The 17,399-nt window shown below is 37.4% G+C and overlaps 1 protein-coding gene across 1 annotated transcript; it reads left to right on the plus strand.

The window, feature by feature from the left end:
- The first annotated feature begins 333 nt into the window (after positions 1-333).
- On the plus strand, positions 334-12,924 carry ZC3H15 (zinc finger CCCH-type containing 15). The gene is made up of 10 exons (XM_052793543.1): positions 334-491; positions 2,818-2,919; positions 5,417-5,528; positions 7,273-7,425; positions 8,536-8,627; positions 9,707-9,889; positions 10,588-10,734; positions 10,928-11,032; positions 11,268-11,394; positions 12,126-12,924. Exons 1-10 carry the CDS (start codon positions 414-416, stop codon positions 12,317-12,319), a joined length of 1,293 nt encoding a protein of 430 aa, XP_052649503.1. The 5' UTR covers positions 334-413; the 3' UTR covers positions 12,320-12,924.
- Positions 12,925-17,399: the final 4,475 nt, after the last annotated feature.

Below are 17,399 nucleotides of genomic sequence, written 5' to 3' on the forward strand. Positions count from 1 at the left end.
CAACGGCCGCCTCCCCAGCCCCACTAGGCTCCGCAGGGAGACGGACTCCACGCAGCCCCGCCCACCGCGGGGAGGCACCGCCCGCCGCGGGGCAGGGCGGGGCACCCCCCAGCGAGCGTAGGCCCCGCCCCTCCGTGACGTCAGGCGGAGCGCCCGGCCGTCGCTCCGTCGCGCGCTGCCTGCCGGGAGGCAATTGGGCCTTCGCGCGCTGCCCCGCTTCGAGCGCGCGGCGCGCCCCGCGTTGCGTTCCCAGCGTGCTCCGCGGCCGGGATCCGTTGCGCCTCCCCGGCGGCGGCGGCGCTGTCCCGTCCCGTCCCGGCCCGGCCCGCTCCGCTCCGCTCCGCTCCGCCCTGCCCTCCCCCCGGCCCTGAGAGCCCCCGAGCGAGAGCTGAGGTCGCTCCGCCCTCCCCGCCATGCCCCCCAAGAAGCAGCAGCAGCCGGCGGGGGGCAGCAAGAAGGCGGACCAGAAGAAGAAGGAGAAGATCATCGAGGTGAGGCGAGCCGAGCGGGGCCGCGCCGGGCCCAGGGGGCCGTGGCCGACGCCGGGCGGGCCGCTCTCCCGCCGCGGCCTTTTCCCTGCCCCTGCTGGGGCCTGCCGTTTCCCTTCGCAGGCGGGCCGCTCCCTTTGCCGCCTCCCACGGCCGCGGGGACACAGAAGGCCCGCCGTCACGGCCCGCGGGTGGCCGGGCCGGCGGGCCGCCTCTTCGGCTGAAGCGGCCGACGAAACGGTCGTAAAGCCGAAAACTTTTGTGTTCGCCGAGGGGTGTGAGCACGCACGCCTGGTGGGTGCGGCGGCCCAGCCCGGAGCGCCGTTCCGGGGGACATTGGTTCGTTCTCCTCGCGGCCCCGGCGCTGCCCAGATCTGTCAAATCACTGACCGTCGCCCTTTACGTTGTGCTGGTAGCCGCTGCGCTTTTTGGGCCGGGATTTGGGGCTTCAGCCTGGACGTTTTCAGGCCAGAGCTGTCTTTGAACTGGAGGTGATGTGTCAAGAGTGCTCTTCGGTTTTTTCTTTCTCACCCTTTCCTTTCTCCATTTCTGTGTTCTACGTGTACCTGTATTTTCTGAGTCCAGCTCTTTGGGGTGTAGGTTTGCATTTCTCACTCTGTTTAAAACACGTGTGTGGTTTGTTTGGGGGTGGTTTTTTTTTTTTTAAATACAAATTGATCTGTGTGGCCGAGGAGGCATTTCCTGGAATAACACCTTAGTAAATCTTTCGTTGAAGTTGAATGCAAAATAATTTGAAGATTAATCAGTTGTATCTCATATTCTATTTAAACTTCTGAGGCTCAATTCCATGATAAAACCAGACTTAAAAACACTGCTAGAGGTGTGTTTTAGTTATTAGGATAGTCATACAAATCTTCTGCTATATAAACCAGAAAAAAGCTATGTTAGGAGTACAAGGAGAGAGCACTTATACAAAATTAAGTGTTTGCCTGCATTTGTTCGGCATGAAAGATAATAGCTGCTCAGCTGTTTAGGCAGAGTATCTGTGTAATGCAGGTGTTCTTTTAAATCTAGGATTCCAGAATATTGTTTCTGTGTTCTTTGGAAACATTAGGTGAGAGTGGTTGTTCTCACTCTCTGTTGGCCTCAGTGTTTCTGATGTTCTTGCTGAATCCAGCTATATAGGAAAATTCTCCTTTTCATTACAAAAAAATGTTGCTGAAAGGGGAAAAACTTGCATTGATTATTAACAATAATTTATTACATAATTCAAATACACAGAGGTTATGTGTTCCCTGTGGCATTTGCCACAAAAATCAAGTGTGTGAATGATATATTTTCTTTCCCAACTAGTTATTTTGAGAAATTATGGATGTAACAGAGGACAAGTTGCTGTTGGTATGGGATACATTGTAAATGAAAATAGGGTGACTCAGGAAATTTGGAACTCTTTTATTTTACAATTCTTCTCTAATATATTTTTGTATTGTTAGGGTTTCTAAAAGTATGTTTGAACTGAGGTATTATCACTGGGTGAACATCTGTTACTTGTTCCTGGAAGGAAAAAAATGTTGGTATCAAATCCAAGGCATGGATAGGTTTTTAATGTAGGTATTTCCGTTAAAAAAATAATTTCTGCTTCAGATACTCGTGTGAAAGTAAGCTTTTTTTAAATGAAATTTTTAATAGGTGTGGTATATGAATCTGTCTCTAACAATAAAATTGGAGGTGTAGAGGAAGAATTGGTTCGGGCAGTAAACAGAAACTTCTTGCAGTGGAGTTGAGGAAGTACAAACACCTCTCTGGACTTGACAAGGGAAAGAGTTCTCTTCAAAGAAAGACGGTTAGAAAATGAAAAGCTTAAAATACTTGAAAATAAAAAGTAATATGTTACATATGGCAGTATTCATCTGCATAACAAATATATAACACTTATATATGAGTACTTGAAGATAAAAGTAATAAGTGATTTCAGGTAGATAGGAAAAAAAAAAAGCAGTATTTATGGCTATTCATGCTTCATATTTTCTTCAGATGTTACTTGGATAGTCACCAAAAATATCTTGTCCTTTTGCCGTGGGAGGCCTCAAAACGCTTTGTGTATGTGCTCACACTAATACTTGGACACAAATAGGTCTGGTGATAAAAGCAGCATTGAGTAGGTTCTTTTGAAAACCAAGTTTTAAAGACCATGTGAGGGGTCTAAATATTATTGATAACTGTTTCTTGGATTGTTTGTGTTGCTAGAGGAAATAGTCTGTGTTTAACTGAAAACCCGAGGAGTGGCAGGTGGTTTGCTTTTCAGGGGTTTTTTTGGTAACAACTTAAACTTTTCAATTAATGTGGCTGTATTTATCTCTTGATTCAGGACAAAACATTTGGCCTGAAGAATAAAAAAGGTGCAAAGCAACAGAAATTTATCAAGGCTGTGACTCACCAGGTAAAATTTGGTCAGCAAAATCCACGTCAGGTAAGCATTTATTCTGTAATGTTTCTCCACTGTATAGTCAGATCATCTTTCACTATATGTATAGATATATCTGTCACATGATGCTGAAGTAGAAGAAAGTTGAGGTGTTATTTGCCTAATGTATTGTGACTAGCACAGATTTAACTAACAGTCTTCTTGCAAAGCTTGTCTAGCTGAGAATTATGTAAAGGTAGTACAGAGTATGGGGTTTTGTTGTTTGGTTGTCTTTTTTTAAAAACAAACAAAAAAAACCCCAAACCCCTAACAACCCCACCCCCTTACCCCCACCCAAATCAACCTCAACTAATAAGGGTGCTTTTTTTGTTTACATAGTATTCTAATAGTAACACAACTAAGTTTAAGTATACTTGAAATTAAATTGTAGAAACTGGCTATCAGCAAAGTATAGTTGTACATTCCTTCTCCTTTTTTCTCTTTAATTCCCACCTAATCTATGAAATAGTGAACAGTTAAAAATAAGAATAGTTGTTACTAATCTAAAAACTGAAGCTGGGGGAAGATTTAAAAAGTTTAAGCCCATATGTGTTTGTTGTTCTACTTATGGGAGTACCTATTATAATTTAAAGTTGAAAAAAGTCTGACAAGTCTGCAGCTATTTGTTGAACTGGTCAAAGAAACTGAAATTTTGAGCCAGTGTTGTCTAGTATGCTCTTCTTTTGCATGATGAAGTAAAATGTGATGTGGCTGAGATACAATGTTTAGACTATACTTAATCAGAAAGCACTGATTTCCATTATAATAACATTTTCATGAAGTGAGCCAGGGTTCTTATTCCTACAGTGCTAGGGAAGCTAGTTCAGTATTTACATAGCTTCCTGTTCTGTGAATAAGCCTGTAAAATAATGACATTTGTGTCAGCTAAATTCATGATGTCATAATTTATGTTAAATTCTTTACATAACATAAGGATGAACTAACAATAGTGAAGTACAACTTTACTTTTAAAGTTGCTATTTGGCTTATTAGATCTAATCTAATAATTTCTTGTAGTGGAAAGGGCTACTTGATGTCACTTCAAAAACATTGGTGTTACAGTCCTTCTGAAATTTCTGTATGAAATCCCTGAATCTGTAGCATGTATAGGAATATCAGTATGCAAATTAGCCCACCTAAAATAATTTTTCTCAAATGCTTGTAGCTATTGACTGTTGGATTTCAGAAGCTAATTTTCAGACCTGATTATACCTTCCTTACCGTGTAAAATAGTTTTCAGTTAGGGTTGTCCCTGAGGAAGAAAGAACACTTAAAAGCAATTTTTCTTGTGTCCTGAGATACAAAAGGAAATGCTATCAAGGTTTTGTTGTTTGTTTTGGTTTTGTTGTTGGTTTTGGGGTGGGGGTGGGGGGGTAGTTCTTGAGGTTTGATGTGGGGTTTTTTTGATTGTTTGTTTGGTTGGTTGGGTTTTTTTGAAAAACAAGCTTCATCTTCATGCTTTTAGAACCCTAGTACTTGACACGTGGGTCTGCATGTTATATAAAATAGGATTTGTGAACTTTCAGTATGAAAACTGACCAAAGTAATCAATCACCTTTTAAAACAATTTGGTGTATTTTTGCCTAATTCACCATAAGAACAAAGCTCCTTTTTTAATATTGCACTGCATTTTACCAGTAAAGTACCCCACCTATTTGTATAGTGGTGTTAGTCTCACTAGCTTTCTTTAAGGATAAGAGTCAAATAATCTAGTAGTTTCTCCCACGTCCTCTTTCATCTGTCTTCATCCCTCTCTGCTACTCTGGTATAGATACATGTCTTTTCTGGCTTATCCAAAAAGGGTAAGGCAGAGTCGGGTGTGGCTTTTTTTTTTTTTTTTTTACACACAAACTTTTTGTTTCTTAGGTGAGCTTGGTTTTCAGTCCTTGGCCCCTAGAACCTATAAAGTTAATGTTCTTGTCTTACAAACCACTGGTTATCAATGAAACATTGATATATTGAATTGTTATAAATTCAGACAAATAGTGTTCTAAAAGCAGTTCCCAACTTCTACAGACAGATTTCCCTGAATTGCTACCGGCATGCGTGAAGAGGAGGAGCAACGCAGCGTAGCATGTAGGGGACTAGAGTCAGAGAGGCTTTTGTGCAGATCTTGGAGTAACTGCATTGAATAGTTGCACTGCTAATGTAAGACAAAAGAGCAACTAACTTTTCTTCTCCTAGTCCTTCATTTGATTTCCTAGCCTGTAAAGGTGGAATTAGAGGAAACTGTCATTTAATGGTACCTACCAGCATCTTGCATCGCTGACAAATTGCATTTGAAATTCCTTCTGTTTCAAGGGTCAGTCAGTACCACTAGATGGCACTGGCTATGCACTCATGGGCAGGAATTCTGAGAAATTGAGAAATTATTGTTGGTTATTTCCCTCCTCCCCTTATAAACTAATTTAGAATGATTTGCTATTTCAGTGTACAATTGATGTGAAGTGAGTAATGTCATTATAATATTATATTAATGACTTCAAATTTGGGGTCATTATAGGCTGCTCAAACAGAAAGTGAGAAGAAATTAAAAAAAGAAGATAAGAAAAAAGAATTACAAGAACTAAATGAACTCTTCAAGCCTGTGGTTGCTGCACAGAAAATTAGCAAAGGTATGAGTAACTGAATTCTCTTCATTTATGTTCTTTTATTCATATATCTACTTCAGGTAAAATAACCCTTTAAAAACACCAATTCATTTTTTTAATAAAGCAGATATGTCTGTTTCCTTCTGTATCTAGTGTACCAAGTAGTTTGTCAGTAATGATTTGACATTTTTTTTAGGAAGTCATCTGGGGTTACTAGATCATTAGAATATCAAAAGCTGCATTGATACTGATGGGGCAGCTGTAGATACTTTGCTGTATCGAGGTTCATTAATTAGATGCTTCTGGGTGAGTGGCTTGATTTTGTGTGTGTGTGTGACAGTATTTGTTTAAAGCAGCCTGCCTCCCCAGGGAAACGTGAACATCCAGGTATTACAAGGAATATAATATGACAACTATTGTCTTCACAGAAAACCTGTATTCAAATTAGAACACTAAAAATTTTCGAATTACTTCTGTCCTACCTCACCATTAACAGTAGGACTTGGTTTTGGAAGTGTGGTCTTACTTGAACTCAAGTTATTCAACAAACTAGTTTTGTGATGAAATGTAAGTTTGAGAGCGTTTGATACTTCTAGGAATTGGCTGCCATGTGGGAGAGAAAAAAATTGTACTTTTTGGGATGAACTAAATGTTATCAACTCTCTGCCGTATTAATCTTCTGGAACTAGTGAGATTGCAATAATTTTTGACTAAACAAGTGTGGTTTCTGTGCATGTCTTTAAAGCAAACCTGATATTTGCTCATTGTGGCACTTAGCAGCAGCAAAAGCTGGTTTTCTGTTTATGATCTGCAGTGGTCAGCTTTCTCCAAATAAAGTAGCTCTTGACTTAAAGTTATTTCAGAAGTCTGATAGTGTCCTAATTAAAGTTTTGCTTTCTATTGAGATTGCCAACAAGGAGAGCTATATTACCTGAAGTTCTTTTAGGGATCCACTCACTGTTTAAAAACTAGATTTTTAGTTAAGATTTTACACAGGTGTTTCTGTACGTACTCTAGTCACTGTTGACTTGCACCAAGCATAAAATCACAAGGCTAAAACTTGAGCTTAATCTTACATGAGCACTTAATGAATATTACAAGTAAAGTATTTCTGATTTAGTTGTGTCTCATAAATACATTTCTACCTGCTTTCATTTCTTTTCTCACTTCCTAATGGTCAAATAATTCCTTTAGTGGGGTGATACTTACTTAAACTGTAGTTAGGTTGATTGAGTAGTTCATACTATAACAATAGTTGCTTATTTTGGGGGCTACCAGCAGCCATCTTATTTCTATTATTGAAGAAAGTGGTCTGAGTGAGTGCAGCTTAGATTAATATAATTTATTCTAGCGTGTTGTTCATCTGTTAAGGAAAGGCTGACATCTAGAAGATGCTTTACTGTGTATTAGAGGCAAAAATAGCTTATTGTATAGGGAAGAATTTGCACAGAGAGCTATCTTGTATATATTATTATATGAATGAATAATTCACTCAGGCACACTTCTATCCATATTTCTTTAAATAGTCAAGTGCCAGCTTTGATACTTAATGCAAATACCATGCTATACAAAGTAAATACGACACGTTCAGGACATGGAGTATTTACTTGTGATGAACTTCACATCAAATAACTTTAACTTTTAAAAATGTGTTTTCATTCTGTACAGGTCCTAAAGATTGTATGATCCTAGACATTGTTTTCAGAGCTTTTAATATACAGCTTTAGCTTAAAAATAGTATAAAAATATAAAAACTTTTTTCACTCAGGTGCTGACCCCAAATCTGTAGTTTGTGCGTTCTTCAAGCAAGGACAATGCACTAAAGGAGACAAGTGCAAGTTTTCTCATGATTTGTCTTTGGAAAGGAAGTGTGAAAAACGAAGTGTCTACATTGATGCAAGAGATGAAGACCTTGAAAAAGGTATAATACTTGTAGAAAATGACTACTAGACTATTCTGATTCTGAAACTGGATTTTTAAGATTGAGTCTTCTTGTGTTGTGGTTAAGATCTTGAAGAGCCTGGTCAATGACCGAGACAACACATACCACTGTTCAAAATTATGAACAACAGTGAAACTCACTTTAAAACGCATGCTCACAAGTATTCTTTAGACCTTGTTTAGAAAAAGAAGTATGACATAGTGATCTTGGATGGTGGTTTTTTTAATTCTGCTGTGTAATGTATTATGTCATACAAGTAGCAAGTTGTACAGTATTTTGTCTGTCTTAGAATTGTTAGTTTCTTCCAAGTTCTACAAAATGGAAGTGCAAAAGGAGGAGGTGTAATGACCAACCATACTTGCTTTCCAGAATTATTACTCGTGTTTACCCAAATGTGCACAGTTCTAGAATTCATGATACTTTGGAATTTCTTCTGTGACTTAATCTCCTTTCCCCAAATAATTTGTTGGCTGAGTACTCTGGATTTCACTTTTACTTAACAGGGGTTAGAGATTTTATAGTCAAAATAATTTCTTTTGTTTTTCCACAATTCATCACATCTCAGTCTTTATTGGAATTTTAGCCTCTGTCTTCCTAAATGAATACGATAGGATCCCATAGATTCACTACTACTGTTACCATTGGTGATCTTGCTTCTTTTGATGGAACCTTCTTTTAACTTTAACACCGAAAATTTGGTATTCTCTCTTTCAATCCTCTGGTTACGTTATCTGTATTTCTGGACGTTAGCCTCCAACCTTCTGTTTTACTCAGCCGTCTTCCTTTTCTTCTTTTCCCTTGTCTGTGCTCAGTAGTGTACAGATGGAATGACACATTTTTTAGTCTTTAACTGAAACACACTTTATGCATGTCAAAATACAAATTTCTAAGGCTTTTGAGGAAATTGTCTTGTGAGCAGCATAGGAGAGTTTGAAAACTTCATTATAAAAGCCTGAATTTATTTTCCATTCTATAAAGTAACGAAAATGTAAGAATCACATATGAAAACTGTTACTAGGGAGAAAAGCAACTTGACAGTGTTGTTTAGTATTTGGAATTTTTGTGAAACCATCTGTTGTCTTTTTCTAGATACAATGGATAACTGGGATGAGAAGAAGCTGGAAGAAGTGGTGAACAAGAAGCATGGTGAGGCGGAAAAGAAAAAACCCAAAACTCAAATAGTATGTTCTTTTTTTTCTTTTTTTTTTATTGAGCTGTAGTAGAGAGAATTAACTGGGGACTGGTATTAGATATGTTTATTGTTATCTAAAGATTTTGAATGGAATATTATAACAACATTCTGAGTGTACAGTTGGGCTGATAGTATTTCTAATAATTTATTTAAAAAAACAAAAAACCCCACCCTGAAGCTCTTTCAGTCATCATAAGGTATTTTCTCATGTGAAATACAAATGGATAGTAGATGAAGTGCTTTCAGAATAGAAATGCTGAAGGAATCAGTAATATACCTAATGTATCCTACTTGCTTAGGAGATTCAGGTATTGTGATTAGTTAGGTCTATCATCTCATTCTAGTGACTGCTGTATATCTTGGCTTATTTATGTACTGGGTGACATATAAGCATATAAGTTTAAATTTTCTCCTGTAAGCTGAAATTTACTAATTGAGAGTCATTAGTAGTTCCTGACCTCTGACTTCAAGAATATTCTTTAGTTTGTGCATTAAATGGTATAATATCTTAATCCCTTTTTCGTTCTTCAGGACTATTTCACCTTGTTTTCATTACCAAATAATTAAATATTCTATTGATACTGCCTAAATTTGCAAAAGTTCAACTTTGATATGGCTAAGTGTGAACAAGTTCCAGAATGGCATCTTTACCTAAGGATCATGAGCTGGAAGCTTTAACATCTGAGGCAGTTTCAATTTATTTTGATTAAAACTACACTGATGGTGGTGAGCAGGAAGAGAAAGACTGTCAGCATGCTTTTACATGTGCTGCTGGCTTTACAGTTGTACACAGTTGCCAGTCTTCTGAGTCATCCTGTCTTTTTTAAATTAGGATTAGGTTAACGGGAAAATGCTGTTGACTACATGAGTTTTAGATAATTAGTTGCACTTCTTTTGTCTACATTTTTAGTGGCAATGCATTTCACATGTTTCTTCAGTTTTGACTACAACTGGCTTTGAATTACTGTACTTCTGACATGTAGTAGATACACATGTAGTGTAAATTGCTGGGGATGAAAAGAGAATGCAGTGCTAACAACCTTTTTTTTTTTTTTTTTTTTTATACAGGTCTGCAAATACTTCCTTGATGCTATTGAAAACAACAAATACGGATGGTTTTGGGTCTGTCCAGGCGGAGGAGACAACTGCATGTATCGCCATGCTCTCCCTCCAGGTTTTGTATTAAAAAAAGACAAAAAGAAGGAGGAAAAGCAAGATGAAATTTCTTTAGAAGATCTAATAGAAAAAGAGGTAAAGTTGTCAGACAGGTACCTTTTGGTGGTATTTGTTTTCATTACTCTGAAGGGACAGTTGTAAATAACTTTCTAATTCCTAATGAAAAAGTATAAAATGTTTTTGGAGCTGTATGAGCTAGAGTGAAGGATGTGTAGTATTTGACTCATGTTTTTGTTTAGAAACTGTTACTTGGTGAATAGATTAAACTGTAGCTGCATACTTAGTGCAGGTGCCACTAATCCTTTTTTAGGAGGCTTCTATTTCTTCCTGCTATTTTCGCTTTATCTGTTACAACTGCTTCTGTGGGCCTTTCTCATCCCAGCTCGCTGCCTGCTTAGTTTTTGCAGAACTCTGTAATGAGGAAGCAACACCAAAAGAACGGGGCCTTCTGAAGGCGTTATGTTGCTGCTGTGCTTGTTTCTGTCACCAATGCCTGGTGGTGTCAATTTGAGGAGAACCTGAGCCTTTATCATTGGTTTCTTTCCTCCTCCACTTCTCATGTTAACCTTCATGTCGATTCACCTAACTAACTGGAATACTGCGTGTTGACTCAAACTTTAAGTTGATGGCACATGTGTGATGGTGGCGAGAGTGAAGAAGAAATTGGAAAGAAATGTTTTTCAGTTAGTTTCTGGAAAAGAGTAATTAAATCTCTAATTTGTTATAGCCTTTGGAAACAATTTCTAGCATTAATCGGTCTCTTTACTTGACAGCGTGCTGCCTTAGGACCAAATGTTACCAAAATTACTCTAGAGTGTTTTATTGCATGGAAGAGAAGAAAAAGACAAGAAAAAATTGATAAGGCTGAGCAAGATATGGAGAGGAGGAAAGCAGATTTTAAAGCTGGCAAAGCATTGGTGGTATGTTTTACAGTCCAATTCTTAATATAAGAAGAAAGAGTAAATAACTTTTTGTAATAAGGTAGCTGGCCTGGAATTGCTTTTCTTTTTCTTTTTTTTTTTTTTTTTCTTTCTGTTATTCTCTTTCTTTTTTTTTTTTCAGCAGTATAAATACTACGAAGTGATAAATTAAGATTTCTTTTTCTGTGACTAGATTAGTGGACGTGAAGTATTCGAGTTCCGACCAGAGTTGGTTGATGCAGATGATGAAGAAGCAGATGACACTCATTATATTCAAGGAACGGGAGACGATGATGAGGTAAAGAACAGTAACTCGAATAATATTTCAAGTTACATTCGAATTTGAAAACCTTTAATTTGAGAGCTCTTACAGTGCAATTAATAAGCTTGGTTCTTTAACACTGCTAGAGAATGTGTTTTGTCAAAATTTTGATATGAAAAGGAAGACAAAAAAAACCCTTGTAGAAATCCTGCAGAAATGAGAATTTCTGTAGAGAAGTAATTCATGCAGAGCCTCTTGGTTTATTTTTCAGATGGAAGACCCTGTGTGCATAAATGATGTCGATTTGAACCTCTATGTCCCAAAGGCTGTAGATGAGACTGGTATTACTGTGGCTAGTCCTGAGCGATTCAGCACATACAGTTCAATAGAAAAAGATGGTAAGCTCACTATTTAGGCATCACTAATACGGGATTGAATTGTTACGAGCTTCCAGAAAGGTAGATAGAAATGAATTATTGATCTGCTGAAAGTAAGTATTTGTTTAAAAAGGGCGGGGGAGTGAAATTACCATCAATGATACATGTAGTTACTAAAGAAAAAGCTTGTAGTAAATGCTATGCACTTCTTGTTTTCTTAAAGTTTAAATAAAAGATAGTGTTTATGGCCACTTCAAGTAAATTGTTAAGATGTTTTAGTAGATTCTTTTTTTTTTTTCCCCTTCTGATTTAGTAAATGATTGAACGAATAATATCAACAAAACAACAAGCTTTTCTTCATATGTTCTAGCTGACTTAAGTTAGCTCGTAATTTCTTAGAGCGAAGTCTTGATCTTGGTGCGCTTGTGGAATGCATACCCTGATCTTTCAGACCCTGAGTCTTTTAAGTGCAGACATTGAGTAGGAGTAGCTCATTAAGTTTGACCCAGTTAGGAAAATAGGAGTTTGAGGAGTTGGGAATTTGAGTTATTTTTTTCAACCTGTTTCAATAACTAATGATCCAAACCTGCATATTAATCAGGTACATGTAATTTAACCAATATAAGTCTACATAAATTTAAAATGAAGTAACTTTATAGTTTCAAAATTTTAAAGCCTGTTTAGTAGGATTGTGAATTAGTGATTAAGAAACTTGTGACACTGAAATGTGTAAGAATTATTTTTATTTTCAGATAATAAATTAAATGAAGCTTCTGGTGGTGATACAAACAGCAGTGAGCAAAATGATTTAGAGGAAGATAATGATGGTGATGGGGAGTTGGAAAATGGAGTAATTGATGCAGTTCCAGTTGATGAAAATCTTTTTACTGGAGAGGACTTGGATGAACTAGAAGAAGAACTAAACACTCTTGATTTAGAAGAATGAATTAAAAAGATCAAGTGAGGAGTTAAATCTATGTGACAAAGTGAAAACTGACTATGTTTTTTTTCTCCTTTTTGAATAGAATTCTTAAACAGGATGTTTATGGTTACCCAGCTGATTCTGATGGGCACATCATATACCAGGAATATTTTCCTTCAATCTCATCTACTCCAGTCTTGACTATGCTCACAGTAAAATATTCAGAGTAGTTCAGAATTACCTGACAGCTGAATTTGCAGAAAATGAGATTATAACTTTCAACTAAAAGTAGGAAGTGTAACTGCTTTGCCAGTATGCAAGTATAAGTGGGCAATTTGATACCAGGTGCAGTAGATAAATCAAAGTATACATTCTTCACCAGAATGGCATTTTTATTAGTGATTGTGTTTAGAAACTGCCTGAAGTGTTTTTAGGCAGTATACTCTAATGGAGCTGATGCAGATTATGCTTCTTTAAGTGGTGATTAGCTTTATTTGATCAGCTGGATACTGAAGATTGTGAACTGATACATCATACAATACAATATGGTGCCCTCTGTTTAAAATGTTTTAAACTTTCCCACCGCCTTTTGCCAACAGAACTGTAAATAAAAACTATCAACTTTAAAATACCTGTGTTGATTTTTCTCTGTTAAGTTATGATATCATACCAAACTGTTAATAACTTCATTTTCTAATACAGTCACAAATATTTTACTCTCCAGTCCTGATACAGAGGTGATGATGTCAGCTTCAGTTAAATTAGGGCTAACTGGAATTACAGGTTTTTTATACACTTCATGCAGTGTAAAATACAGCAGCTGACTTCCCCCTCCCCACTGTTATCTCCTACCCATCCTGATTTAATACATGCTATAAATTACTCATTGCTATTTGAGTCTCATTCTTTCCCCACTGTTTTGTATGTTAGTGAAGACTTCAAGCTCTGAAGAGCAGGAATGTTATGGTCCTAAAAAATGCCTGTCATATCTTCAGTGTTTTATAAATAACACAAAGTTATGCAGTAGTAAGCGGCCTCAAAGCAGAGCAGTCTTGTACCCTGTAGGGGGCTCTTATTGTCAGGCTTAAATGAAGTCAACATGTCCTTTTAAAACTTACTGAATCCCTGCCATAAGGATTTCTCAGTAATGGTGCTTTTTCAAGGGGGCTATAGGTTATGCCTCCTTGTGGTACCACTAATAGTATCTGCAACAGTATAGCTGTACTAATGATACTGTTTGTATCGATTTTTCTAAGGCTTTTAAATTAACTACTTGAAGACCATTACGATTCATGGCATTGTTAGTGAGCTTTACTTGAACTGCTTTTGGGTGGTAATAGTAGCTTTAATGGTTATTTCTGACACTGCTAAATTGACTCTTGTATCTTGAATGCTATTTCTAAAATAGCTGACTTAGACATTTTTTGCCTTTTTTCGGATCTTTGTGGAATTTTTCTCCTATAGGAACAAGAAGCAGTGTTTAAGAGAAAGAGGCCTACTGAAATTGACTTCTAAATGTAAGTGTTTAAGGAAAAGCTGCAATATCAGATATAAATATTTATTTATGGAGATTTTTCTCCTATGGCCATAAATAAACAGTGTTGACAGATTATTGTATTATACTGGCCAGCAATAGGATACCTGGATATCAGGACACTTAAGAATGCAATTCATATTTGAATGTATGATGCATAATTTTTCAAAGTTGTATATTTTAAATGGGAATAAAAGTAATTTAATCATTATCAAGGATGACAATGGCTTTCTATATGTTGTCTCTTAGCGGCCGGTATATTGTATATAATACTGATTTCTATGATACTGATCTGTTTCACTGATCTAAATAGGTCCCATCTTTGTCACAATTGTGTTTATGTTGTTAACTATTTGCATTTTACAGTGGAGGAATGACAGGGTAACATTAATTTCAGCTAATAAAACACTGAGATGGGCAGAGAGTGCGTGTGCACCCTTTTGGGTCTAAAGGGCTCAGCTGTGGTGCGTAACTCTGTTGTGCTTGCATCATTTAAACATTAGGACGGTTGCCTTGCATAGTACTTAAATATGTTGAATATTTGTAAGTTGAAGAACAACTTATTTTCATAGGCAGTAGTTATTGACATTACTTCACGTGGTCAGGAAACAATAGTTGCTATCCCTTTTTGGTTTTCACCCTTTCCTTTCAACTTACGCTGGCACTCCTTCTGACTGGATGTGTTCTAGCCTCTTGGCTGGGTTGGTCTGTCTAGATTTTGAACCATGAAAGCAAGGTGACTACTTCTAAAGAAGTCTTTGTTAGTGTGCCATTCAGGCATACTTTTGAGGATTAGTAGCAATATGCTGCTACTTGTTCCTTCTGCCTCAAGATAGGCTTGAATATAACCTGTTAAAAGTTCTTCATCTTGTGAGTTAAAGAAGCCTAAATTTGCAGGTGATGGGGAGTTTCAGTCAATAAATGCTCAATTAAAGATGAATGCAAAGGCCTTAGGGTAGATAAATTATTAATATTTTGGAAATGAGCACTGTGATAGCATGGAGTCCACCCGAATGTGACTTTACCACTGAGTTGTTCCTATTGATGCAAATTTCCCCACATTAATTTGATGTTAAGTGAATGAGTCACTTATGGAAAAATGAGATACAGTCTGCATCCTAAAATAGCAGTATTTTCACTTCAGTGACCATCCAGTTTGTATGGGTCAAAAATACAGGATTTCACTGTTACAGGAGCAGGAAGGCTTGGTCTGAGACACTGGGTCGAGGTCAGGGTGTAAAGGATCATAAGCCACGGAAGAAACACCTCTGCAATAAACTTCATTCCTATTCCTTGCAGCCTGCCCCACTCTGTGTCATCTTGTTTTTCTCATAACTTAAATGAGTACTGTGTTAGAAGTGTAATGTAGCTGTGGCTTTAACATTTCTTGAGGAAATACACTAGTGTAGCACCCTGCCTTCGCAGCACCTTTGTTACTGGACACCTGCGTGGACAAAACCAATTTAAAAAATGCTGCGGAAAACCCATGCCTTTCCTTCCTTGTGTTTGCTGTTGTGAGACTAGAGTATGTGCTGGGCTTTAAGTTTTGATGTATGTTAAAGTCCTGTTTCCGTCACACAAAAACTGCTTGAACTGCTTCAACTAGCTTTAAATTCTCATAGGATTTTTTTTTTTTAAGAGCTGCGTGACTGAATTTTATGCTTGCCACTGCTTTATTACTCAGAGCTCCGTACTTTTTTTATAATGAACACTGTTGATAAAGGCTTGGAAAAAATCTGGAGAAAAATTAAATATTAAGACTGACCTTAAGTATTACATTATCTATTAGTTGTTTGTAACAGAAATGTTGCCATTTCTAAATGGACAACGTTCCCCAACTGCTTTTTAGCAAGGGGAGGTTTTACTATGGGTAAACTTTGGACGAAGCAGTGGTACTTCTCTTGGCAATTCAGTATTGTCATAATAGATTGTGTTCATTTAGCAAATCATTTGTACAGAAAGAACTTATACAAATTAGTATATTTTCATGAATATTTTCTTTCACAGATCTTTAGTCAGATGTGTAGAATAACAAGTGTCAAAAAAGTATCTCAGACATTCTGAATGCTGATTTCTACTTATTTTGCAATGTTTATGCCCTTTTTTAAAAATTACCTGAATATAATAAGCAATGCAGGCTTAAATATTTTGTAAGCTTATATATCTTGCAAATAATGTACTTGGAAGTTTCATAAACAGTATTTGTTGTTGTTCCGTGCGCTGCTTTTTAATAACTTACTGAAACCATAGAGTGATTAAGTAACTAAACTAAAAATCTGACAAGGTTAGATCTTTGTTTCCCTCACAGTGAAATTATTACAGCCCAAAGTTGAGAGAATGAGATTGCTTTCATATGCAAATATCTCTCATATATATTCACCTGAAGTATCTCAGGAGAAATACCCCCTGAGTAACATCAGTAAGAATAGGAAGAAAATTGGAAAACTGACATCTGGGAAGGCCAGAGGAACCACAAAAAAACCCTGTAACAGTAGCCACACTGCATCAGACCAAGAGACTGTTTATCACACTCTGAAAAGCAGACACGCCGGGAAGAGAGAGGTAGGAAAAAGACAAGCCCGTGTACTTCTCGGGAGCGCTCATCATATGTAGCTTCCAACAATTCTTAATCTAGGCGATTTCCTCTGCTAGATGTAGCCCATGATGGCTTTTTCTTCCAAGTACATTCCCTGTTTCTCCCTTGAATCCCTATACATTTTTAGCCTGTTTTGGAAACCCAGCAGTTCCACAGCTCTACCACATCTTGTTTTGAACATGACTCCTCCTAGCTTGTATTATTAGATCTCTAGGGAAAAATAGAGGACGTGATATCCTATGCCTGCCTCTGCTTTGAATTGATGCCAAGTAGAGAAAGTGGATATGAAAAAAGGAGTTGATGTATTTCAGTTGTGAAGAACACAATCTCTTGACATATTTCAGTGCTAGAAATATTTTTTTTGCAAAATTGGAAACTTTTATCTCTCTTAAGGTGCTTGATTCTTTGCTACGAATGGGCCTTAATCAGCAAAATCTTTAATGAAGCAAATAGTCTTTGTTTCCAGTTATGTACCAGATGTATTTTATGTAGCTATGATCACTTTAAGTGCTTTTATAGTGCTATCTGCAAATCACCCTTCTCTTTTTCCCTTCACACTAGTATTAGGGGCTTAGAAGCGACCTTGGCTTAGGCTGTTACTTTTAGTTCTTCCATTTCAATAGATGCTCTGTCTTTTTATGGAGAGTGGCTGTTGCTGGTATCAGCAATAAGGCCAAGATGTTTTATTCATTTATGATGTTATAGCTCTAATATGTGACCACAGTATGCTCCTTCATAGCACACTATTAAAATGAATGGCAAAAATAATCAGTTCTTTCAATCATAGAATAACAGCGTTTCATTTGTGTTTAGTGAAAGAGACTTCAGAGGTAATCTCTTTATTTTATGTTTTTGACTGAAAGTGTTTGCAGAGCATTGTAATAAATTTGGACATAAATTTGAGCAACTCTGGCATAAAACTGAAAAGGTGTTCCCAAAGTATACCAAATCAGACTTCAAAAATGAGATGGACT

This window comes from Harpia harpyja, chromosome 7, assembly GCF_026419915.1.
Source record: "Harpia harpyja isolate bHarHar1 chromosome 7, bHarHar1 primary haplotype, whole genome shotgun sequence".
Taxonomy (NCBI): domain Eukaryota; kingdom Metazoa; phylum Chordata; class Aves; order Accipitriformes; family Accipitridae; genus Harpia; species Harpia harpyja.